Below are 27,219 nucleotides of genomic sequence, written 5' to 3' on the forward strand. Positions count from 1 at the left end.
AGGAGTAATGGGGGTAAACACCAACCTTATGTTATTACTGGTGGGATTGATAGTATAATTGACTTCAATATTGTGGGACAGAGCCCAGTGGCTTAGGAGGCTTATTCCACAGCTGAAACCCAGGCTTTGCTCCTGATGGACATGGGAAGGAACCCTCATCCCAGCTCACTCAGAGAGAGGGAGTTCCTGCAGTTTCCCCACTGGTATCTGTAAGTCACCACAGATGAGCTGTATCCCACTGAACATCTAGCCACTCTGTTGAAGCATGCTTATTTGGGGGATGTCAAAGTTTGGGGTCTCCTTGCCCCCTTCCTGCCCCTCGGCACCGCACGGGGAAGGCAGAAAGCTGCCTACCCGACCCTTTCTCTCCTGCTCTAAGCCAAAGCCCAGCAGCAGAGCAGGCAGGCACTATATAGAGATGCAGGCAAGACACAAGCAAGGGACTAATGTCAAAGGCATCTTGTATCATCTCAAATGAGACCTCTCCGGCAGTGCCTCTGCCAGCAATGTTTTTACCATAGCTTTAGATATGCCCCACACCTCAGCATGTGTGCAGGCACAGGCAGTAAATACAAAACATGCCATCTGCTGGCATGCGCAATACTGTATTTCCATGCATTTGCATTTTTACTAATGACGTTGGCAAGCTGCAAGGGATACCTGAGTGCAGCCACGGCAGGGACCAACAGTGACACGCTGCCTATCCACACTCCCTCCCTTCCTCCTCAGGATGTATGAAAACAGAAGGGAGAATTTAAACCACAGATTTTTACTTTCTGCCATTAAATCCCATGCTCTGAAATGAACCTTAATAATTCTGGATGGCAAATTTGATTTAGTAGAAAGAAAACCTTCTATAACATGTCAAGAAGACAGAACTGGTGGGCAGCAAGAGCAAAACCTTCTATCGGAGCGACTATGGGCCCAAAAAGCCAGACAGGGCAAAAGTTCTGAAGCATATTTCACGGCCTCTATGCCAAATGGTGAGCTCATGCAGTAAAAACAAGGCCCCAGATTTTCCAGGTGTGGCAGAGCTCAGGATGTTGGTTCTCACAGGCCTGCCAGCTATTGATCGCAGAATGCTTTAGAAGGAGCCAAATCTTACTACCCATTACATATGTCGTCCATGATCTGTTCTTTTTTCCCTTTAACCTTTTTTAAAACCTTTACAGCTTGCTTCTCCAACCAAAAGAGGTCTTCTAAACCACAGCTTGTGCTGCAGAGGCCACCCCCTCTGTGCCTTTGCTGCCCAGATCAACACAGTTCTCATCACAGTTCTCCGGCTCTCACTGAGACAGCACACAAGCCTATGCTTCTGTTCCTGGCTGAAACTCCCAGCTTGCCACTTCCTTCACACGCGGTTTCACAACCATCTTGTGACTCCTCTACAGCATGTTTGTGCTTGCAGTAGTCTGCGTCCTCTTACTGCCAAATCATCTCCTTGCTCAAGTCCTTCCTCAGCTCATCATCCTGCCATAAAGCCCTTCAGAAATGCTCCTGCCAGCCTCCTACACTGCCTCCTCACATCGCGGCATCAGATACGCTGCTTCTCAACCAACTCCTCTGTGCTGCACTTCTAAAAACCTCTTGGGAAGGAATTATTTCTCTGATGTAAAAGCAGATAGTGCACTGTTGGCACCCAAAATATCATTTAATAACTCTGTTATTTTCTCTAGACCTGCAAATCTTCCCAAGACCTGCTTCAGGGCTCATTTTGATCTTACTTAATTAGTGATCCCTTCGAAGCTCTGTTTCATGTTGAAAATTACTTGCTGGAATCACTATTTTGGAGTCACTTACTACAAAATATAAAGCTGCACTGTTCAAAAGCAATGGAGTTGAAGGAGCAGAGAACAAAATACATTGCAGCCCCAAACTATGAATGAATGAAATGCAGCTGTAAGTCATCAAGTCCAGCAATGGCAAACAATGCAGCGATACAGCCACAAACACTTGGAGATTAGGGAGAAATATTAGCAGAGCACTTGCTACAATTGATTACCATTTAATAACGCAGAAGGTAAGGTTTCCAGTGTGAATAAGCATAAATGTGTAGGCATAGCACAAAATCATTATAGCTGATTGCAGTTTAAGACTCACGTCATCATAGTAAAAGCTTCATTCTTGAGCTAACAGAAATTAGATATCCTGAGTACTTTGTTGTATTGATAAAGGTTTGTACTGAGCTAACAAAGAACGAGCAGGCAGAGGTAATGTCCATCCAAAATGGGCCCAGTTAAAAAACAAAACGTGTGAAAACCCTCACAGCTGCAAAATCTGAAGACAGCATGCACAGATGCGTTATTCCAAGAGAAGGATAGAGATGTTTCCTTTTGCTGACGAAAAGCATGAAAGAAAACGCCCAAAACGGGAGAGGAGCTGCTGAAAGCCCCAGGGACTGCCTGGAGCACAGGCAGCGCTGCAGCAGTAGGTCCAAAACCCCGCACGCAGCCCGGGCCCCGGCAAAGCCGAGGCACTGAGCAAACACCCCAGCACGCACCAACACCTCCTACCAGGGCTGAGGCCAGGCCTACAAGGCTCCATACCATTTTCCAGATCAATGTTTTCATAAGCTGTAGATGTGACTGGGGTGTTTAACCCTTCATCTACTTGCAGAAAAGCCACATGTGCTAGATTGCTGCTAGCCATATCATTTAAATTGGAAAGATGGATTAAAATTAGCCTGTTCAAACTCAAATTAAGTCCCAGCAGGATACTGGAAAGAGACCTGGCACCTGCCCACATCCTCTGGCATGTGCCTTCTCCAGTCCAAGCCAAGATGCAGTTTTGGAAACTTTTCCTCTTGTTCTCCATGGTTTTGCTGAACTCCAGCAGAAATCAAGCTCCTTCCTTCCTTCATGTAAGAGATCAGGCCAGCTCCGACTTTTCAGGATAGGAAACCTTTCTGCAAATGTGCTGATGCACTTGGAACTGGATGATGGCCAAGAAACCTATCAGCCCTGAGCAAGCAGGACTGTGTGCTGTCTGCCAGCTGCCTGGAGAGTCTGGAAAAGATCAAGATTACAGACCCAGGGTGGGAGACAAACAACAGGTATTCCCTTTATACCGCTCAGCCAGAATAAAATGTGATATGCTATATTAATAACCTAGCATCACGCAACAAAACATCTGACCGAGGGGAACATAAAATGCCACATAGATAGCGAAGGTCTGATGGCAAGTCATGTGAAGAGCAAACAAGATAACTGAGTGGCAAGAGATGCAACTGGGGAACAAAACCTTAATGTCAAGCCCTTTTGTTCTTAACAGAGTCAACCCTAAATGGTTCGTGATTTTCATTTTCTGCCAAGGTACTGCTTTAATTGGGCAAGGGAGACCGTTCAGCATATTCAATAAAAAGCAAACAGCATGTGCCAGGCTGAGAAGCCACGTAGAAGGAACCCTGCAAAGATTTATTATTGGTAAAGACACTTCTTATTCATTATGGCTTTTTACTTTACTATTGTAAGAAATGTTCTCCATGACTTAATCTAACAAGGCAGCCTCTTTTAATGCACGGTGTTAATTAGCCACACACAGGAACCAAATTGTCTAAATGTATACTCGTAGGCTCTGCTTGTTTTAGTAAGCTAAGCCAGAATTAACTCCGAGTCCTTTTCACTTCCCTGGGTATGGTGGAAGCAAAAAGCCACCTGCCACTGAGACAGTCCAAGAAAATAACCAAGGACATGTTGGAGGATCTCATCCCTGCTGTGACACTCCTGCACGCTAGCCCAGCAGGGAGCCAGCACTGCCTTAACCACACACTGCTCTCACCCACGTGGTGAAGGCTAGTCTTGGGAAGGCTGGAGAAAGAAAGTTCTCTCTGGGAGCAAGTGCTGGAACCTTACGGTGCCTTCAAGACACCAAAAGTTGGCCCAGCTCCTAAGTAATAGTGGTGACCCATGGAAAGACGTGGCTTCTCAAGCAAATTTGTGATGCAGAAAACGTGAATGAGCGTAACTGATCTGCTTATTGACTTGAATTTAACAGATTAGTTAATAAACCCCAGTATTTTGTCACAGAAGTAACATCCTAGCAATGCAATGCTCCTTCCTAGACTCTCGTAGCAGCTCCATAATCATCTGAATAGCATCTTTAGTACTTGAAACTCTTTCCAGCATAAAGGAGGTTCAATAGCAGCATTCAGGCCTAGAGTAGCTGGACTGGCTGCACTCCATCTTCACAAGAGCATGAAATTCTTGCAGCAGTCTGAGAAAGAAAAAAAAATCACTCGGCACAAATAAGGTCTTTTTTTTAAAACCACTGATTAAATAGATATTCACAAGATAGAGCACAATGGCTTTGATGGAGTCATTGCAAGCTATTATATAAATCCTTATTCATGCCCATGAGAGCTTTTCCTTTTCTTTTTTAATAACAGAAGAGAAAATGCAGCCACGTAAAAGATATTAAATTGCATAAAAATATGTGACTGGTAAGTTCATGACTTAAACTCAGAGAAGCAAGAAGACAGCGTCTGGCTTGGAGATTGTAGCCATCACTTGGTCCCCAGCTGCGAGATCACAGAACCCATGCTGTGGCCTTGGCTCACCGGCACTGGAGCTCGCTTGTTCACTTGGACTCAGCTCCACAGCACCAGAGCTGCAGAATTACAGCTCTTCTGACGAACAGGATTTAATTGCAGAGTTCATTTACGGCTGCATAGGAATGCTGACAAGAAAAGCAAAGTGTTATGTGAGGGCGCCAGTCAATACTTAGAAACCCCATTCTTTATTCTCTAAATGTTCCTCCTCTGCATGTACACCACTACAGCCACAGCACCTCCCAGCCATACATTAGGCAATGTGGCTAACAAACGTTAGCAGCACACTATTTACACTTCCACATACTGTTGTACTAACATGTCAGGCCTGATTGAAGACAACACTTTTGCCCGAGCTTGGACAATTTTCTGTGTTTCCTCCTGAGAAGGGATTTTTTATTTTTTTTTCTGCCAGAATCCACTTCTTAACGCATTTAATCTGAAACAAATACATGATATTGCATCAGTCTCCAGCTGACCTCATTAGCTGAGCTTGATCTACTGCAGCTAAAACTGATCTGGGAAAGCAGCAATAAGTGTAGAGTTTATAGAACAGTTTTTAAAACACTGTATAATTTTATTGCAGTAAAGCAAAAGGGGGTCAGCTTGTTCTTCCAGAATCCACTCCAAACAACTTACTGTCTACATGGATGAACAAAAAATGTCAGCAGCCTTTTGTAGTTTGAGGACATTCAATTGATACCCACTTCAAAACTTCACTCACAGATGTCTGTTCCTTCAGTTAATATTTATTCTCTAGATTTTCAAGAAAGCCCTTTCATGCACTCTGCATGGCTAGATGTAGACAGAGCATCTCCTTCGCAGACACTTTCCTCCAGTTTACCTCTGCTCTCATAAGTGTCCCTAATCACAAGTAGACAAAAACTAGCTGCAACCAGGCAGACTCTCTCTCCCCATAGTTATGTTGTCCTTCAACACTGGCAGCTCAATGTTGACCAAGGTGGTCAACTTGACAATTTGGCCCAACACCAGGACTCAAACAGAAGCCAGTCTACTCATTGAGACAGTATCAAGAAACCATCACTGACCTCAAGAAATCTGTAACTTTAGGAAAAGACAGCCTGTAATGAAGATGTTCCCAACCCTACCTTACTTCTCTTGCTGTACGTCAGAGCTCTGCAGCTGTAGGTGGCCCTACAGAAGGTGGGAAGACACATCCTAGAATACCTTCATGACAAAAGATGGCCAAGCATGATGCTCCCTGGACCTGTGGGGCATTCTCTCTGCCTTGCTTCTTGCAAGAGAGGGACTAATTTGTGCCTGCTATGAGTGGCAGTCTTCCTCCCAAAAGCTGTGCCATCCATATGCGTCCACACAATGGTTCTTTACAACCAGGCAGGACACAGCTTCTTCCCTTGGTTTCGCTGACCTAAGACACTCCATTGAGACAGGCTGTGGTCCTTACTTCACATCCACTGGCTGTTGATAAGCACAGCATACAGAACCAATCACTTCTTTTCCACTCCTCAGTGTCAGAAAGAGTTAACAAGAAACGTTTGCTGAGGACACCTACAGACTCTCAGTCCCAACCCAAAACAGATGACAAGTAAGACAGACACACATTGAACCCTTCTGAGTGCTTAGACTTTCACTGCTCTGCTTTGCAAGGCACAACTCAGTCAGCAAACCCAGGAATTCAGTTCACTGGCGTCACCCTCCCTGTGAATTCTTTCCTTTCTGTGGTGATGTCATCCGGCTTCAACGCCCCCGGGGCTTTCGCCAGAGTTGGGAACTGTTGACGTGTGTGGGGATTCTCACTTTAGCTGACGTGGGGATGATTTATAAGAAATCCCTGACTGCACTTCCTCCAGCTGGCTTCAATCTCTTTCCCTTGGTGTTTTTTATTGTAAGGCTTCTCCGGGGCTCAGCCCACCCGGGGGTGGCCCTGCCCCCCCCCCCCCCCCCCCCCCCCCCCCTTCAAGCACAATGCACACCCAAGGTGAAACAACACAAATTTTCCATGGGCTTGTTGAGCTCAGCTGGCTCACTATAGGGTCACAGGTAAGGAAGTGACACGGAGCCAGTGATCCCACTAGGTGGACTCCATCCATACACTAGGTAAGCGGCTTGCAGGTGCAATGGCTCCTAAAAGATCAAGAGCCAGGCAAAGGTATCAGGGACTCCGAGAACATCGAGACAGACTGCAGCACTTCATTGGGAAGTTCTCTTCAACCAGTATTAAATCAGTCTCACCTGAGCTGAAACTCTGTCCTATGTAATAACATGGAAGCAATTACATGGCACAGCAAGATTCAGGTCCAGAAATCTGGAAGAAACTTCATGGGTCACTGTGTCCAGTCCTCTGCTACTGCAAACTCTACACCACACAATCTCCTCCACAAACTTACTGAGCTTTCTCTTGATTATTTAGTTTCTTAGGGTTTCCAACACGTCTCCCCAGCTGCCCCAGCAGAGATGTCCTGTGGTGCTGCACAGCAGCGGGCACCACTCCACCAGGAGGTCTCAGCACCAGCATCTCAGCTGGATCGCAGCTGCTTGCTGAGGAGACCCCACACCCACTGCAAAGCCCTAAGGGATTCAGGGCTTGCAATTATCCTGCAGTTTGCATGCTGGCTCTTCTCCCCAGCTGTTTTCAGCTAATAAGTTTCCAAGGCACAGCTTAAGCTGTTCTTCTTAATCCCCACTTACGTGAGGTTACTGTCTGTATTGCTGAACTTCTCCCAAACCAAGCAATCCTTCCAGTGCTGTACCACTACATCCAACAGCGGGTGCGCAGATGATCAAAAGATGGAATCCACATAAACATAGCAACGGAAATATTTCAGAAGATTAGATACAGGATTTATCCCTGAGAAACCTCATTCCTAACTTCCTCCAGCCTACAAGCTGTCCTTGCTGTACCACCAATTTCAGTGCATTTGCCCTGCACATCTTTCCTTATCCACCTTACAGCCCTTGCTGAAAACCAGCTTACATCTCGCCATGTCATTTACGGCACCACACTGAATACTTTAAGACAGAAATCTACTGCATTTACTTGATCTGGGAAAATAGTTATCTAATTAGAAACACCCATTAGGGACTGATATACCTAAGAGAGACCCATTTCACAACTGCCTTCGTATTTTTAATTAACCTCCGCTTCAAAAGAAATTGCTAAACCATCTTTAAATGTCTATTCCTATGCTAAGAAAGTGATAAAAATTGAACAGAAATGTCAAAATAATGCATATAAAACATCAAAGCAAAATTACATATGATCGGTGTAAAAATAATAGATTTCTGTAAGAAACTTGAACAATAAATTGTGATTTAGAGCTTTTCAAGATCCGAGCTAGCTTGCCCTTTGTATAACTTTAGAAATTCTCAGGATGAGTTGAGTTTATTGTACAGTTCTAAGGAATAGGTTATAAATAGAAGATCATAACTTTTTTTCCCTTTCTAAATAGAGATTAAATTTAAGAATTATTTATCTAACTCCCCTCAGGAGTGAGCAGTTTGGTGGTGCACACACTGCAAATTAACAGATGTGTATTTCCCAGCTTTAAGCTTTTCTGGATGCCAGGGAGCAGGCATGCATTTCCATTAAGCACCACAGCAGAGGACCTATGGTCTTCATGTACTGTGGTGACCGTGCAGCCAACATGAATGCCAGCTCATCGCCTGCACCAGCAGCTGGGTGGGACAGGCAGCAGTAAGGACACAGCCATGGGGAAGTAAATTCTTCAGTCACCTACCAGGAGCCACAGACTTACTTCTCTGAGATCAATTATTTTATTGCATGTTCATAAGAAGACTGCAAACATCTGGGAAATATTAGGCAGCTGCTGAAGAGAGAGCAGGCTTCTCTCATTAGCAGAGCACTGCGTCATGGCTCCTTCTTCCATTCCACGAAAGGGGAATTTTGGGGACAAATTCTGCAGACTCATTGACTTGGTGCCCTGTTGGCACCTACCAGACCTGCTGCCTCTGGGCCACCCCAGCATATCTGGCAAGATACAACAGGTTTATTTCTCTGGGGTTTTATGCTTCATGCTTCATCTTGTCTCCAGTCACATTATGCCAAAATGCCCTAGATCTGCTCCTGCAGGTGAAAACTGCCTATCATTTTGGTTGGGAAGGTCCTTGTCAACACACCAAAATGTACTTCTTGGATACGCTGTGGCTCAGCTTACCACAGGATTGCAACTGGGGACAAACATGAAAGCATCTTCTGTTGCCACAGGTACCAACAAGAGCACGGGCTGCTTTGAAGTCTATCATAAGGGGTTTTTTTTGGTTTTTTTTCCTCTTTTCAGCTCTAGGCAAAGACAAAAGATATAATTTCAATGCTATGGAAACTTTTCTTGGAAAAATTTGTCTCTACAAATAAACAAGTATACCTCAACATTTCAGGTGGGTAGAAACAGTAGTGGGAATACAATGAATTGTGAAGGTATCAAGATGCATCACTGTATGATGACACCAAGACAATTTCCCTGGTGTTCAAGTGAAACAAAAAGATTCAGGCTTAGAAACATGGCACGGAATCAAATCGTTACCCAAGTTAATTCTGATGTCTTGGTTTCCTTTCACCTGAAGTCACTGCTAACAGGCTCTGGCTGATGTGACCAGAAACAAGCCAGGTACTTGGTAGAAATAGGTCCAGTTCCAGCAGATGGCACATGGCTCCTCTTATCTAGAAAGCTAAGAAGGATAGCTGTTCTCTTGATGTTTGTCAACAATTCCAGATATGCTTCCAGAAAGTGTCATCAGAGAAGGATTTCAGACTCCTTGGTGCTGAGGACTGGGGGGCATCATGAAGTTCATCTAGTGGCACCAGGAGGACTAGGCAGCCCTCCTGAGCACTGAAACCACCAGTGTGTGGTGGCCAATGCAAAGAGGAGTACAGAAGACCTGTAGCTAGTGGAGAATGATTACCCTGAAAAAATTACCTGAAATTTTAATTCTGACTATATTTTTCGTAATTATTTCCTCTGCTGGTGTAAACCATGACATCTAAGGCACCACTGAATCATTCCTTGCGGGGGTAAGGGTGAGCTCTGCCTGTAGAGTCCCCAGAAATTCAACGCAGCCATTTTGGCATCTGCAGGTCAGAGAAGGAGTCATTTGGGAGGGTAAACAAGGGTAGCCTGCACCTAGCGTATGGGAACATCTAAGCACAGCAATGCTTTCGATGGACTGAAACCTTAAGGAGGCGACCTTCAAGAACAGGTACAGGATGCCCCCATGACTTCTGGCGATGCAGAACACGAAAACAAATAGTGCATACGTCTAAAAAGGAACTGTAGAAACAGGTGTTAAAACAGCAAGGCAAATCAGCATTCATGCATTGCTACAAAGGGCTACACCCAGCTGGGAACACTGCCCAAGAGCTCCAGCCTGGGTCTAAGGGCTGGGGTCAGCAGCATCCCTGAGTTCTCCATGCCAGGCTCCCGTGACACCCGGGTCATGCCAGGGGCCTCTGAGAGGGTCTAACATCCATTTTCCTTTTTTTAGGAAAAAGTTCTTGCCAGCAACCTGCCTCTCACTTTTGCAGAGTAGTGATGCTGCTTTTTCTTGGAGAAACACGTACCGACTAGCACTTGGCACAGGAAGGCTGTTTATGAAAACAAGTGCCAGCTGGGGGAGGACTTGGGTGGCAATACATGTTCCCTAAAAGCTTTTGGATCGCCTCATCCCTCTCTGGGGACAGCCCAGCAGTTCAGAGGCAATGAGGACAACACCTCCAGCAGCTACAAATTCAGTCCTTCTCCCACCCAGCAAACAATGAGCCATGGTCTCCTATGAGGAACTTCCCCTCCTACCGGTTTCCAAGACTGGATGATTCTACCTCACATATTTGTTTATAAATCTATGAACTGGAGAATGATGTGCTAAATAGTTTTGCAAAAAAAAGGCAAAGTTTGTGCAACATCTAGAAAGCTGTATTATTGATAATGTCACATAAAATGAATGTAAACAAGGTAAAAGTTAATCTCTCAGTTCTTCTCACATTAAGTCATTCTGAGGACTTAATTTTAAAATACAGAAGTGTTATGAGAATATTTTGTAATTACAAACCAATGAGAAAAAGCATCCAGGAGGAATAATTACATAATTTCTAGATGAACTCACTGCTTAGAACTCACAGCTTAGAAGAGCAGTAATAAATAGATCCTCATATCATTACTGTTGCTGTGGCTGATGACTCACCACTGTTACTGGGATCATATCCCAGAATAGTCATGCTACTCTGTGTACTGCATACAAAATTAGCCATGGGGGACTTACTATTAAATGAAGCAGATTTGGGGTTTTAGGATTCATGTGGTCATATCATAAAAACAAAAGCTGTTAAATATTTTACTTGAATGCAGTGAATTTTAGATCCCAGACCTGGAGGTATCTGCTCTCTGTCAGGCAGAATTAGCATCTGTATATACCAGCTGCATGGGTTTTCAGGTAACCACTTCCTATCATACCCCTTTGGTTCTGGCAGTACAGGGCAGCCTTTTCAAATACAGGGCACAAACATGCCATCGCGAGAGAAAAATACAAATAGTTTCATAAAAGCCTAAGGAAATAAGTATATTTATCCAACAGTTTATCCTAAAGAAAGAGATTATCTAATTAAAACACATGTGCCTTACCAGCTAAAACATAATGGAGTGTCATTTTGATAGAGCTTAATTCAAAAGGTGTAATGAAGTAGTACGAATCTTTAGAAATGTCCTGCTACTAAACTAGTCTGTTAGTCTCCAAGGAACCTGCTCGAAACACCATCAGTTTCCTCTAATAAATACTTAATTCCATAACCTCAGTGTTGCCTGGGCTGATGAGTAGTGATAGGATGATGGGTAATGGTTTTAAGCAGAAAGAGAGAAGATTGAGATTAGATATTAAGAAGAAATTTGTTACTATGAAGGTGGTGAGGCACTGGAACACATCCAGAGAAGGTGTGGATGCCCCAGCCCTGGAGGTGTTCAAGGCCAGACTGGAACTTGATCCAGGGAAAAGTGTCCCTGTCACAAACCATTCTATGATTCTATGGGCCACCCCCAAGCATGACTGGTTTGCCATTTGCAGTGAATACCAAAGCCTTTGGGAACTGCAGGACAGATCCCCACATAAGCCATGGAAGAGACTGATGGTGTGACAGGACTAAGAAAGAACTTCCCCCATCTGACCTCACAACTTCATTTCCAGACAAATTCTGTCCTTTCATCTTCTGGCATTTACGCACATCTCTAAGGACAAATGCATCCTCCATCTTCACAACACATTTACTGTAAAGAACATTAGGAACATCCAAAGTTTACTTTCTGGCTGAATAAAATCTTCTCGTTGTGCATTATAAAATGACCTAGTAGGTATTACAAGTGGAAGTGTTTGGTTTGTTTTTTTTTTTCAATTTCTAAGCAACATCCAGTACTCAGTGTACAATAAAACATCACAAACATGCCACCACCTCAAGGCACTTGATGCTATCTTTTTTTACATGAACTAAACTTTCAGATTTTGCCAGGTGCTAATTCTTCAAGTCCTCCTCTTAGGATGTTAGCTACTTTTCTTTTATGATGGTTTCTTAAGAGAACTCCTACCCCATGATCCAAACAAACACACAAAATTACAGAAAACCTTCACTTGTCTTTGCAGCAATGACACACCAGCACATGAACTGAAGCAGCATCCAGATGCCCCAATCCACAACTTTTGCTTTTAAACAGCCTCCCACTAAAATGTTCTCATGTACTCAGGCAGCCGGTCTTGCTCCCTCATCTCTCCTGCCAGGAGTTCAGTCCCTTTGGACAGGAGCTGCTCTTTTGGCCTCTGAGGACAACTCAGCAGGTACAGGCGAAGGCAATGGCAGCCAGAGCAGCTGTGATGGTGCTGCCTATCAGCTCCTGAGCCAATGCCAATGTTCTTGATGGACATGTACCTAAGAGATCACAGTATCACAGAATCATAGAGTAGTCAGGGTTTGAAGGGACATCTGGAGCTCATCCAGTCCAACCCCCTGCTAAAGCAGGGTCATCTCAAGCAGGTTGCACACAAACGTGCCCAGGCAGGCTGGAATATCTCCAGAGGAGGAAACTCCACATGCTCCCTAGGGAGCCTTTCCCAGTGCTCCATCACCTTCACAGTAAAGTTTTTCCTTATGTTCAGGTGGAACTTTCCATGCTCGAGTTTGTGACTGGTGCCTCTTGCCCTGGTGCTGGGCATCACTGAACAGAGTCTGGCCCCATCCTCCTGCCCTTTGCCCTTTAGATATTGATAAGCATTAATAAGATATCTCTAGATACCTAGGCAGATCTCCAAGATACCTCTGAATACCCCTAAGTAAGCTCTGCCTGCCCCGTATCCAGCACCTCCATAGTCCAAACACGCAACTTGCCTTACAGCCACTCATCTCTCTCACAGTCAAGTTCCTTCCCAGAATCCTCACAGGTAAAGTAGCTTGCTTGTGTCCTTGGAGCCAGTGTGGAAAACACAAAAACCCATTGAAATCACATGTATGCATTTCTCAAAGTAGGTTCAAGGTCCTCCGAGTCAGCTGAATTAGTGGGTAGCACCACAAAGCACCTTGTCCATCCATCTCCTGCAGGTCACTCCACAGCCCACTCCACTGCTGTGTAGTGCTGAATCCGCCTCATTTTCTGCTTTAAACCCTGAACTCCTAATAACTGCTGTGACTTCCTTGGAAATACGTCAGCTGCTGCCCTAGATACCAAGCCTGCTACACCAAACTGTCTTTTCCAGACTGCATGGTGACTACCAGCTTATTTCTCATGTTATTCTCAGCATCTTTCAGTTCATCCTCATTTCACCTTTCCAGACATTCTTTCCGGAGCACCACCATGCTGCTGTGCACCCTTCTCAGTCCCCTCTCCTTTCCCCTTCTCTTTGACTAGTATACAGCAAACCAAGTATTTATTTTTTCACTTTTTCAGCCTTTAGATAACAAAAGTTTTGCACATTTCTCTGCAGATATTAATCCCTCCAGGCTAGATAATAACAAGCTCCCTAGAGCAGCCTCTCCCTGCAGGACCTTACTGATAATCTTTGGACACCCACTCACATCTTTAGCTAATAAGCCAGTTTTCTGGCCATATTATAGCTCTCCCCATCTTAAGAGTCAGCTTGAATACTCAAAGTTGTATTTCATGCTCTGCTAAAAGCCAAATATATACTGTCTATCAAATTCAGCTCCTCTCCTAATTCTTTTACCTCTATAAACAAACCCACCAATCACATATGCTGCGCATTGCTCATGCTTGTGCTTTTGACAGTGGGCCAAACCATTGAAATCAAAAGAGCAGAATTCTGAGCCAGGGTAGGCAATACAATATATACTACTTTACATGTAGCAAACTTTTAATAGGCATTTAATGATGACAGATTTTAATCCCGTGGAAGGAGCTGTTGAGACTATGACCCTTTCATTTTTACAAACACATAGTACATTTGCTTTTTCCAGTCTTCCGCTTTTTCTCTGCTCCTACCCCAAAACTGTATTACTTAAACCATCAAACAACACATTTATTCTGTTAGTTTACATTGTTGACCTATAATATTTTATCAATGGCTTCTAAAAATATTTTATAATGGACTCAGGTCATTTGGATGGATTCAATTCACAGTTATTTCACCACACCTATTGCCTTCATCTAAGAAAACATACTAATACACAGCAGGTTCACTTGTCCTCTAGCAATCAGAGACTAGTTCCTAGAGAGAACTTTAGCATGATCATTCTTTCACATTTAATAGCAAATACGGGGTCACAGCATGTAACATTGAACAGAGGGGGCCCCCATTCCCAGGCGCAGATACTGCAAGTGGCCCAGCATCTCTGGAAAGCAAATGGGAAGGCTGAAGGGAATCTTCTTAATACCAAAGTCCACATCTGATGCTTGTATTCAAACACAAGTTCCATGCTGATATATAGTCCAGGCAAACACATAAACAGAAAGAAAAAGGAAATATGGGAAGTCTGCCACCATAAAAGAGGATTCATGAGAGTTTCTATAAAGTTTCAGAATTGTGTTAGCCAGGATAGAATCAACTGGTTTAACTTTTCTGTTGTTACGGCTTACATGAATTGTTAAACTTTATTTGGAGTGAACACTTAGACACAGTAGGTATAAACACCTCAGAGGGAGACATACAGTAAAAATTGCTTAAAGCTTCCCACTGCAAAAAGCCACGCTCGGTGAGATGCCGCAGCCTGGCCAAGCCTGACCTGCTCAAGATGAAATGTGCCTGAAAAGTTCCTGCTAAAACTATTGAACTGTTTTCAAGAATAAAATTACGGAAAACATGTTCTGCCCGCAATAACAAATGGTCTGTCAGAAGCTGGCTGGAGGTTGCCACTTTTGATTTTTTTTCCCCCCTCTTTTCTGTTTCAGGCTATTGCTTTAAAGGTTTAATTTTAAACTTGGCAAGAGCGTTAGTCAGGGATCAGCCCTTCCCCAAGACACTCACAGTTGACTCACCGACGGTCTTTTGAAAGCAAATCTTAGCACACATGCACTAATTGGGGCCTTTTTAACACTGGTTGTTAAGCAGTCTTGAAGGTGACAGGCACAGGAGCCCCTGGTGAGAAACTAGGTATCTCCTGCCTACTCACTGCCTGCAGCACGCAGCCCTCTGCTGGGCAGGCAGACCTGGCATTGAAGAGCAAACAAGGTGAGAAACTATTAAAACAGGTGACAATATAACTAAGGACTATTTAGGGCACATGCACATGGCGTGGGCGTGGGCTTGACCTTGACGCAGGTTGCTTTGGGTTCTCGCTGCAGGGCTGCTGCTGCAGAGATGCTGAGCATGCAGGCAACCCCTCCTGTGCCATGGCACAGTGCCGCACGGGCACCAGGGAATGCAAAAATGGGCCTCAGCGTTTTTAAGAAGTTCTGGGGCTTTTTCCACTCTTGTATCTTAGTAGGCTTAGGAATGCAGATTCTTGTTTCTAAAGCTTTATCAGGATTTCCTTCATAAACCTCTTTCACAGAGGTTAATAACTGGGATAAAGCTTTCTTTTAGCTACAAACTTACTGGCGCGCAAGGCAATCTGTGGGCAGTTAGCTGTAACAACGAGCAACACAATGAAAAATGAGTCTGATATCTGGATTCTGCAGAAGGAACGAGTGAAATTTTGGGTTCCTACTCACCTGGGTTTTGATACATACGAAGAATTCTAGAATTTAACTGATTTTTATTTTTTTTTAAAAACACACGCTCCCACAGCTTATGATTTTCAGTTCTGCCCTCCCGAAAATAGCTCCACATTACCAATGAATCAGTCCCTACAATTTATCTCCTTTGCCAAGAGGAAAAATGAAAAAGCTATTCCCAGGACCACACAACATTCCCCTCACTTTACTTCTGCCTAAGCTGCTTCTGCACAGAATAAAGCCAGGCACACTCTGCACAGGAGCATCCTTACCAATATGATGCCTAGAGCAGGACAGATGGGTGATGGGCACTGCCTTCCACTCCCCGGGCCCAAAGCTCAGCCTAAATGGAACCCTGAGAACTAAAAGTATTTTCCCATATGCAGTCTTGTCATTACTTACATCCTGGTCAGCACTGAGTAACATATTCATTATTAATAACCACGGTATTTGTTCCTCATCTAGATGAGAATCCTCACAAGGGCTTTTTAAGGAAATAAGGTGCGATTAAAAATCTTTCTCCCCATACTGCAAAACCAAACCTGTAATCATTATCCAACTCCTGCTTCCACTGGTTCTGTTGTGGGCAACTCTGGATTATGGCAGATTTATATCAATGTCCAGCTGCCACAAGAGGAGTGCTGTCTCAAACTATGCACTGCTCACCCTCCGGCCCACAGGAAGCCAATGTTCCTTTGTAATTTTGAGGGCAATCATACACAAAAGAAAGATCCTGAAGCTTCGTTGGGGTTTAACCCCAGCCAGCAGCAGCCTCACGCAACCACTCGCTCAATTCCCCTTTCCCACAGAGGGATGAGGAGGAGAATGAAAAGAAGCAGGGCTCGTGGGTTGAGATAAAGATAGTTTAATAGGACAGCAGGAGGGAGTGATGATGATGATAATAATAATAATACACAAAACAACTGATGCACAATGTAACTGCTCATCACCTGCTGACCGATCCCCAACCCGTCCCTGAGCAGTACTCGCAGCCCCCCAGCCAACTTCCCAGTTTATATACCGAGCATGACACTGTACAGCGCAGAATTTCCCTTTGGTCAGTCTGGGTCAGCTCTCCTGGCTGTGTCCACTCCTAGCCTTCTCTGCCCAGCATAAGAAGCTGAAAAGTCCATGATGGCTTAGCAACAACTAAAAACATCAGTGTGCTATCAACATTAATTTAATCTCAATTCCCAAACACAGCACTACACCAGCCACTAGGAAGAAAATTAACTCTGTCCAAGCCAAAACCAGAACAAGCTTATAATGCAGAACACAAAAAGATACCATTCCACACACCATAACCACGCTGATGACGTGGGTTTTTTTTTAATAAGTGTTGTAAAATTATGTTCTAAAATGTCTGAACTACAGTAAAAAAGCCATTCAATTACTTTCAGAAGAACAGAGAGCATCCATCTGAGCAGAGGTGCTGGTACTTCCCAGCATGGCGATGTTATAATGAGCTCTGCTCCATTTCAGCTGATCTACCTGACATAGCTGTAGCATGATGAATCTCACAGAACTATAGCTGGCTCGTGCAGACACTTGGCAAAATCACTAATGCTGCATGATGGCACTACTCACAATAAAGAGTTTTGGGCAGACCAGGCTGCATGTAGCAGGTAAGCAGCACCAGGTCTTCTCCTGCAGCCTCCCTGGCCACCTAGCCTTCCCCTGTCTCAGCATTTTTATAGCCTTTGTTCAATTTATCACAGATGAACCTCGATCCTCATTATAATTTCATTTTTATTTATTTAAATACTAATTAGATAAAAAGTGTGAAAATAGAACAAAAGAGGAAAGGTTTTCCAAGAGAAAAACCTCATTTTTATTCTTGTGAATCAGCTGCCACTGATGCACCCCTGAAAATCAATATTGTTCTGGTATGACAGCTCACACATCCCTGATCACACAACCCATGTCCGGTGCTTGCCTGAGGATGTGGCAGGCAAAGACTTCTCAGAAATGTGACTCTTTTATCACAGAGCCCCTGTCTGCATCTTTAGAATCACTTTGCAATGCTGCTGCTGCTTTCTTAAAAGCACTTTCCCACATTTAGGTACAAACAGGTGTTAAAAAAATACTTTTAAAAAGACAAGGATTCCTGATGCTCAGAAAAAAACCCAGCAGCTCAATCTGCTGCCGACTGCTGCAGCAGGAACTAGCCTTTCTGGTTTTTCATTATTTCACTGATGTGCAAGTTTACTGCTTTGAAACCACCCAATGACGTCAATGGGCCAGAGAAATCAGAGCTGTGCGAGGCAGCGGCACCGCTCCCAGCCTGCCCGGGTCTGCGATGATCAATCATGCACTCCGGGCATGGCACCACAGCAGCGCTGCTTCAGCCTTTCAATGGCAAACGCTCCCTATTACTCGGGGAGTATTTTTTTTTTTTGTTCAGTACAATTAACAATGAAAATGGTATTAAAAACTGCAGATGGCAAACGGATTAAAGCACTAAAGCTCTTCACTATATTCTGGAAGTTTAATTGTTTTTGAAAAAAAAATTAAATTGCAAAGAAACAAAATTGTTGCTTGCCTTGTAAAGGGATTTAATAATCATTTTACAGGATATATCCCCCCTCCTTCCCTGGTTATTTGTATAGTTCTGTTGCTTTTCGATGTAGCTCTCACTATAAATTCTAGAAAATAAAATGACCGCAAGCCTTTAATAGTTTATCTCTTTTAGCTTTTTTTAAGGAATGTATATGAAAATGTGTTAATTCCATCAATCTAACTGTTAAACATGAAAACAAGTGCAATAAGGAATCAATCCATGATATCATTTGATCTAAGGCATTACTGCTGTATGCTGGGAAGCCCCATGCGTTCATTTCACACCACCTTTGGTTTATCAAGGAATTGTCCCAGTTCATCCAGCCCTTCTTATCTGAGATATAAATCCGGCTGCATGAGCATGGTACAGGACATGACAACTCTGCACAGAACAGCTCTGAAAAGTCAGGCAGCATCTCCTAAGCCACTGCAGAGTACACACTGGGGAGATGCTGGGAGAAATGGGTATCAGTGATGGGAACATGGTGGTGGCCAGGATGAGGTCACAGGACATAACCGCCATAGCACGGAAGTGGCGGCAATCATGTAGGAAGAAATAAAATTATCTTCACTCTCTGCGGCACTATTAAAAATAATTTCTCAAGCTTATACGCACTGGTGAGAAGGGGAGTATAAAAATCAGAGACGCAGAAGCATGCGTAGAGTCGAAATGCAGGGAAGCTAACTAGCAGACCTTTGCAAGCCAGTGGAGCTCCAAATGGAGGGAGATGACCACTGTCTTCCTTTCTAAAAGCATTCAAGGAGAACCTGGACTCATATGAGAAAGTTGGTGTGTGGCTTCCCAGACATCCCTGGATGCCATCTAACCCAAAGGGAGACCCATCAAAGCCAGGCTAGGGAGCAGCATCCACTGAGCTACCAGGGCAGCAACTCCACCCAGGCTCACCCCTCTCAGCTGATGGGGCCAACAAAGCATGGGGTGTTCACATCAAGTAAGGACTGCGACTTCTGCGTCTTAGGCAAGTCGACGAGGAGAAGGAGGAAAAAACTCAAAAAAAACTTAGCATGCATGACAGATATAGATATACATTAACTTGTCTAACCATAGATTATTTCACTGGAAGTTAAGATCATTAATGTAAATACGATAATGTAAATATGTCAAGAGCAGCCACAATGCTTTAACTCTTATCTTCTGCCTTGCAAGACCAGCGTGAAAATATAGCCAGAAACAACTTGAAAAGACACAGCATGAAGAGAAGGGAAAGGTCACTAAATACCAAGCCCCATTCCTTCACCAGAATCACTGCGTAACCAGCTTTTCAAACAGTGAAAGCAAATCCTGCATTACTCAGACCCAATTAAAGCCCCATTATTTTATTGTTAAAAATCTCATTCCAGCCAGGCATTGTCTTTGCTGCACACATGTTTCAACAGTGTATTCTTTGTGCTTCCTACAGCCATTTGTGAGCACAAGAGAAATATTTGGCTTTCTCTTTCTAGATTGTGCCTACAGATTTCTGAGTTATGTCTCTCAAACCTACCCTCTGCATATAAATAATGTCTTCATTGAAGATTCTATTTATAGAAGGCTACAAAATTAACACACAAAGGCAATCAAAATGCTTTAAATATGTCTAAAGTTACAGGTAAGCCTCACAACAGCTTGAAGGTAGAACAGACTTTTACCTATGACATGGGAGAGTGTTGATTCCCAGACCACACTGATCTCTTCTTCTCTGAGGAAAAGTTAGGTATTTCAAAAATCAATTTAAAAATCAGAATCAGTATATATTGTACTGCATTACAAAAAATACTTCCAGCCTCATATCTAGCAGAAACATATGCCAATATCTCAGCCTGAATCAAGTGAGTTAGAAGAGTGAACACCAGGATGGCTAGTATGCATCCTGTGATTATTACCCCTATGATAAATATGTTTCTATTTCAGTACCAATACAAAGATATCCAAGAGCCCTTGGAACTCCGACTGCAGTCATCTGCAGGTTGTGGAACACCTCCAGGGAATCCCTGTGTTACCACCCCAAAGCAGAGACAACAGAAACCCAAAAAACATGTGGGGTTTCGTGCCACCACTCCCCACTGACTCAATGCAGCTGCTGTTTAGTCTCTGCATCACTTGCACAGGGGACAGATCCAAGTTTCTTGTTTCTCCACCATGCATTTACAAGAATGGATACGCTGGTGCACTCCCAACCACATACAACTTTTTTTCATTTCCCCAGCACAGCTTTCAAAGTCCCAGCCCAGCCAGAGGATCCCTCAACACAGCAGAAAGCCATCCCCTCTCCCCCTGAAAGTAGCAGCAACCAATAGCCCACATCATCGACATGGTGACAGGAGCCTCTAGCCACTCTCTTGATCCTGGTAGAGAATCCAGTGCTCTGAACCTAAGGGCCATCCCAGGCTGCATTGTTTAAACAGTTTCTCTGAAACGTATCATTAGTGGCTGGTTTTAACAACCCCTTTGCAAACTGGGGCAGTTGTTTGTTCACTTGCACCTGGCAGGGAACGGTCACTTTTTCATTTAATTAATACATTTTTGATAGTCCAGATTACTTACGCTTCCATCAAAGTCTACAACATATTTTTTTTATAGTTCAGTTAAAGAGTTTGCTTATGCATGATGGGTATTCAGAAGAGGATCAAAAATGTATTGAAGAGGACCAAAATGCCTGGAGAAACAGTGCAAATGGCTAACAGTAATTAACAAATCTCATCCCTGATGCAGGCTCTGAACAAGCAACCAGGTTACAAAGGTTGTGATTAGCAAGACTCAGCCTGAGACTGTAACTAGACTAGACAAGTATGGGGTGAAGAATATGCTTTACTTCCACCTGTGCACTGGTTAAGCGAATTTTTGTGGCATAACGCCTATCCACTCCTTTGTAAATCAATACACTGGCAGCTTCCTTTGAGCAGCACAGTATACAGACCTGAAACAGATGGCCTCACTTTTCTCCAGGACCCATCTCTGACAACCCTCCCTCTTAAGGTGCTGTTGAGTATTTGTTTCAATTCAACACTTCCTAGAGCTAAAATTACTTCTGTTGCTCTTGCAACTACAGAAACCTATTTCTCCTTTCTCCCAATGAAATGTGCACTTCTGTGACACCCTCTGGTCTGCCCAGGCTTTCGCATTGCCCATATCTAACACACGCGGTCTCTCCTCTTCTTGGCATTTGTAATTGTGGCAAATTGATTAACGCTTCCCATCTCATTCTTTCTGATCCTCTATCTTAAACTACTAGGGTTTCTCCTCAAGAGGAACTTGCTAATTCCAGCCAACAACTCCTGCTGCCAAAACATTAAGGGGAAGCCATGGTAATCATTCCATGATAGGCCTGATATGGGCTCTGCTAACGCACAGCAACACCTGCCCCTGCATCAGGTACAGCCACATGATTCCTCACTATCTCTGTCCTTCATATCTGGCACATTGCTGAGCACTGGCAGCAAGGGCACAGCTTCCTTCCTGAGCTCACCCCGCCTGATCTGCTGGTGCCAGACCGCATCCCCCATGGCTGGCTGCCTTCGAAGCTCATTCGCACAGAAAAACATTTTTGCAGGGGCAATGAGCAGATTCTGATGCTCTATGGCCACTACTTAGCGAGACCCTGCTAGGATCTTCAACACGCATACCTGGATATCACATCTGAGCTCTCCTCAACCACTGCAGATGAATGGGCATGTATGGAGAAAGGAAAGCTGAAGTATTTTGGTACAAAGATGACGAATGCTGGTAACGTGTTCGTCGGAAACTATGAGACTGTGTGATGCGTTGCACAGCAATTGTACATCTGACACCTTGATTACATGGCCCCCATTTCTCTGCAAGCATTACATCTGTTTGGGAGTGAAGGCAGGAATCAAACAGAGCAAGCATGGTAAGGACAGGAAGATGGGAGAGGAGGCACAGCCACCAGCCCACCCACCCAAGCAACACGTGCCGGACCTCTTTGGCTGGGTAGGCACTCCTGCTGCCAACACCTCTTACCATCCCAAGAACACAGCAGCCGTGTGAAGGGTTGAGGTGATATGTGTCACCAGCTCTGTCCCGCTGAAGGGCAGAGGGTGTGCGGGCACAGCTCCTCCAGGCTAGCGCTGCCGCCAGCAGAAGGGAGACCAACATCACTGTCCATCCCAACCCACAGTGCAGCAGAGAAAGACCAATCTTTCCCATCTTAGCTATCAACCAATTCATCAACGCCTCACTGATCACAGAAGACACAGCCCTAATCTTTATGCAATGTAATGACAGATACCGTTGGGTTTTTAATTAAGAAAACCTCACATGGATGTGAACCGGTCCTTGGGAAGCAAGATCACACAGGATCACACAGCATCTCACGCGGAGAACTCAAGCAACCGGTGGGACCCTCCTTCCTTCCCCTTCTTGCTGCCTCCTTGTTTCTAGGGGCCCCCTGTTTCTTCCTTTCTTAACAACTGCTTTAACCAGAGGTCTCCTAATAATATAATAATGCGTTTTTCCTCTTCTCTAAATATTTACCTTCCCATTCTCCTGTCCCTTGAACACCACATGCGGCTCTTCTTAATAAGCAGACTCTGTGCTCTAGAGAAGGAAAGCAAACTATGTATCTTTACAGCACTGTTTAAAGACTTAGCTCCTCAATATTTTCATTAATATACACAAACAGGTTCATCTCTGAGCCTAATGCAGAGGGAGCCAACGTTAAATGATTATAAGCAATAATAAGATTACACAGAATAAATTCTATGTAAGACCAGAATATATATGTACACGGGTAAGATTACAGAATACAGTATTTGAATATCTAGGATATCAAATTCCATTTATGTTTTATATTCTTACAAGATACTGCATAGACTACATAGAATATCTGCAACGATAATAACATGTACATCACACTATCCAATGACTTCATACCTGAACTCCAACAGCAGACCTTTACCCACACAAAGGAATCCTGTTTCAGTGCAGTCTGTCAAAAACAACCTGTGGCACCCGCTGTGGGCCATGCCTCTGAAGTTTCCTTCACATCTCCCTTGGCCCTAACACGGCCAGATTAGAGCAGAGGCAGCAGTAGCAGCTCCATCTAATTATTAAAATACCACAGCAGTTGACAACAGACTTGAGAAGGTGCAGGGCTAACACCATGAAATCACCCAATTGAAAAGATGTTTAGTGACTCATTACTTCTTTTAAAATGAAAATTTATGTTCACACACATCTTAAAACAAAATAATTAAGTGCAATACAAAAATTTCCCACCCTTTTTCACCCCCCCATTACTAGGTGTCGTGAGGATGCATTGTGAGATCAAAACCTGATCAGGGAAGATAGAAGAAAATATTCAGCACGCACCCTGACAATTTTACAGCTGGAGGAACATGCATATCCTTATCAATGCTTCCTTCTAGCAGCTGCTTTTTGTGAACATAAAAATCACACACTCACAAACTCTTTTGCCCACCAGAACTGCTCTGATCCAGACAAAACCAAGTAATACTTACCAAATCCATGAATGACGACGATTAGGTACAAAATTAACATTTAACATCTTCCAAGATGATATTTCTCTTCTACTTGCACAAAAATATTCAGCACATTTTCTGCTTATTCCAAACCTCTGTCTTTCTGAAGTTGTATCAGTGGCACGGAGATGTTTCCAGGAGTTTTTATTCTTTGTGATTACATGTCAACTCCCATTGCAGGGTGGATGTCACTTTATAGACGAATGCAAATGACTTGGCAATCAAAATGTGAGGGTGCATGTGGAACAGCCTCTACAGACTCCCATATTTCTTCATTTGTATCAGAAGAAAAAAAAACAATCTATTTCTGGCAAAGCCCAGACTGCAGTTTCCTGCTCTCATTTGTATAATCCCTTCCAGTGATCCTGAGACAGGGGTGGGGGAAAAAGCAAGCCTTTTCCAAACTGGAGATACATCCCCATTTTCCTGTTTATCCTCTCCAGGTCATATTCCTCGTTCATTCACTGCTTCTGCAGATGAATCAAAGTTTTCTGACACTGCAGAAACTCTGCTCGCAGGTCCCTCCTGCGTAACCCACTCTGCACCGTGGATGTGGGGTGACCCAGGTGCAGGCAGCTACAGGGGGATCCAGGGCCCTTCCAGGTTAGGGGTTATGGACAGGAGGGAGCACACCTGTAAGGCAAAAGGCCTGGTTTATCCATCCCACCGAACTAGAAGAAAGAGCAAAGCTTTCGGAGGGTTTTGAGCTCTCTGCAAGGAGTTATCACCACCCTGAGTGAGCTCCGTGTTATGCCCGGCACTCAGGGACGAGGCTGTGTTTCTGAACAGGTTCCTGGCTGTCTCTCCAGCCCTCCCTCTGCCTGGCCGGAGAGCTGCTCTGCCTCCAAGAAAATCCTCCCAGCAGGTACGGCCACAGCTGCAACTTCCCCCAGAGCCTTTGAGCAAGAGCAGATTTGCGTGTCTCTGCATAAAATGGAATTTTACAAGATTTACATCTAAATCCCGCCGCTAAACATCAAACCCAGCACAGCTCCCTGGTGCATCAAGACGTCAGGGGTGGGTGGTGGGAAGACAGGAGCTGCGCAGGAAGCAGCTCCCAAACTAAGAGCGTTCCACAGCAGCGCAGCTTGGGGCTTGGCTGCAACCCCCCTGAGGCTGCACCTCTGCTGGCGTCGGTGCTGGGGCCGGAGAGCCAGGGAGGAAATCTAGGGACAAAGGGAGGGCTGGTTAAATAAAGAAGAATTTAAAGTACTTCCAGCAGCTACGATGGGATGGTTTGCAAATGACGAAAGGGTATCTGCCCAGGTGTCCCTGCCCAGGCATCTCTGCCCAGGCGTTCCTGCCCAGGCAGCACCTCCATCCAGTCTAACACACGGACAAGAAAGGAGGCTGCACAGATGAGGCTGGAGTGCACACTGTGCTTCTTTCAGCTTGGGAAACACGAAGTTCAATGACAAGAAATGCACAGTACCTGCAAGCAAATTTTCCATTTACTGTATTTTTTTCCTCCCAGTGACTTCTCAAGACATTTCACTTCAACAACCAAAAGGAAGGGTTTTTATCATCAGCTGAAATCAGATGCATAAGCAAACAAGCATTAACGGGCTACCTACAAGTGATGTATAAATGGGCTTTACATTTCATCAGAGTCGTAAATGATGCAAAATGTTCCCTACCTACGCAGAGGAGGGTACTCAAAGCAGGAAGAGAGGACAGCGTGGGAGCCCAGTGGCCCAGGGCACTGCGCTGAGGATCGCACGCCACGGCTCGAGCAGTCTCACCCCTACACCTAGACCTGCAACGTGCCCCACCACCCTGCCCAGGCATTGTAAGTTCAAACTGGAAAGGTGAATGAGCAACTGTTTTATTAATTAGGAATTCAAATTCAATTTCAAAATAGACAGGAAAGGTGAGCTGGGAAATCACATTACATACTATGACACAACTCAACAGTTTGGACTGACATGGTCAAAGCTAATAAAAAATCTAGGCTGAAGGAATGATGTGCTTCTTTTCTGTAAATGTTGGGTGGAACATTAAACCTTATTTTGTTCTACTGACATTAAAAAAATTCTATAAAAACATAGGTACAAATTAAAAGTATAATAAAAAGTGTGACTGTAAAGATCACAGAATCACAGAATGGTGTCTTGGGCTGGAAGATCATCCAGTTCCAACCCCCCTGCCATGGGCAGGGACATTTTCCACTGGGTCAGGTTGCTCAAAACCCTGTCCAACCTGGCCTTCAACACCTCCAGGGATGGGGCATCCACCACTTTTCTGACAACCTGTACCTCACCACCCTCACAGTTACAAATTTCTTCGTAATGTCTAATCTAAATCTCCCCTTAAAACCACTACCCCTTATCCTATCACTGCACTCCCTGATAAAGAGCCTCTCTCCATCTTTCCTGTAGCCCCCCTTTAAGTATTGGAGGGCTGTTTTAAGATCTCCCTGGGGTATGGATAATCAATAAGCAAACAGTTTGTACTACTTCTGCCAATCTGTTTTGAAAGAAGACAGTTTCTTATGCAGCAGTGAATAATTTTGCTTTCATATCTGCGTAGACCACAGACATGCATTTTCTATATGAAAAAGCCCACAAACATATATGGATGGCGGTAAATACAGACACACAGATACATGCACTCTTTCAATCTCAGCCTGCAGACTGCACTACCAGTACAATAGGTAGTTGTACAAATGGCCATTCTTACACACAGCCAGCAGAGACATCAATTCTGCTGTTACTGGCTTTAAAAATTGTATTTACAGTTTCAAAAGTGGTATTTATTATGCTGGAAATCCACATTGGTTTGGACATAGTTCAAAACTTGGCTCAGAAGATATTTCAGGCATTTCTTAATGATGTGAGAATTTCTAGATTACATCTCTGGTGTGCCCTGCATTTCCTCCATGAAGTAAAGCCCAGAATCACAGGCTGCTTCTATACCTACTTGGTACTTGCAGCCAGACTAGCAAACCCCAGCATCATAAGCCCACTCATACACTTCACATGGCTTTCGTATCCAAAAAACATTGTGTATGTGTTCAGTTAACTGACTCCATTTGTGGGGCAGGCTGAAATTAATTTTGCTACCAAATATGAGAAATTCAGATCACATACTGAGCTTAACTCAACCTTCTAGGTCATTCCTGATGGGCACACACCAACACTGTGGGTTGAGGAGCAACAAATCAATGTTACCCCCAAAAATCTCCCACCCATCACTCCACTGGCTTCTCATCCCATCTGCATTCAACAAGTTGAAACTCTAAAGATGTCATGTGACTCAAAGATACTCCTTTTTAATGTCCTCCTCTTGCCCCATGTGACTCTGCCCTTTTAACTTTTCCCCAGCTCTCAGGCTGGTACATTAAAATATTAACAGATTTAAAAAGGCTCTACCCTCCACCTCCCATGCCTAGGAAAAAACAGCAGCATGTTCTTCTGGGATAGGAAGTCTGCCACGTTGGCCTTCAACATTATTCTCATTCTTCTTGGTGAAACAAGA

The 27,219-nt window shown here is 44.1% G+C and overlaps 1 protein-coding gene across 9 annotated transcripts in view; it reads right to left on the reverse strand.

Annotated features, from left to right (window-relative positions):
• PDE4B (phosphodiesterase 4B) overlaps window positions 1–27,219 on the reverse strand; it is a 220,749-nt gene that overhangs the window by 72,448 nt on the left and 121,082 nt on the right. Inside the window, exons 1-2 of one of the 9 annotated variants that reach the window (XM_054072470.1) lie at window positions 23,135–23,241; window positions 22,736–22,798 (exon numbers count right to left, since the gene is read on the reverse strand). The exons of 4 other annotated variants lie outside the window; for them this stretch is intronic. In XM_054072470.1, the coding sequence (XP_053928445.1) occupies window positions 22,736–22,798; window positions 23,135–23,226 (155 nt within the window). In that variant the 5' untranslated portion in view covers window positions 23,227–23,241. Of the gene's footprint in view, window positions 1–2,002; window positions 2,089–2,735; window positions 2,876–22,735; window positions 22,799–23,134; window positions 23,298–23,721; window positions 24,737–27,219 lie in introns of those variants that run through there. 4 more of the 9 variants (XM_054072475.1, XM_054072473.1, XM_054072472.1 and 1 more) reach the window with 4 other exon arrangements.

Source organism: Cuculus canorus, chromosome 8, assembly GCF_017976375.1.
Source record: "Cuculus canorus isolate bCucCan1 chromosome 8, bCucCan1.pri, whole genome shotgun sequence".
Lineage (NCBI taxonomy): Eukaryota > Metazoa > Chordata > Aves > Cuculiformes > Cuculidae > Cuculus > Cuculus canorus.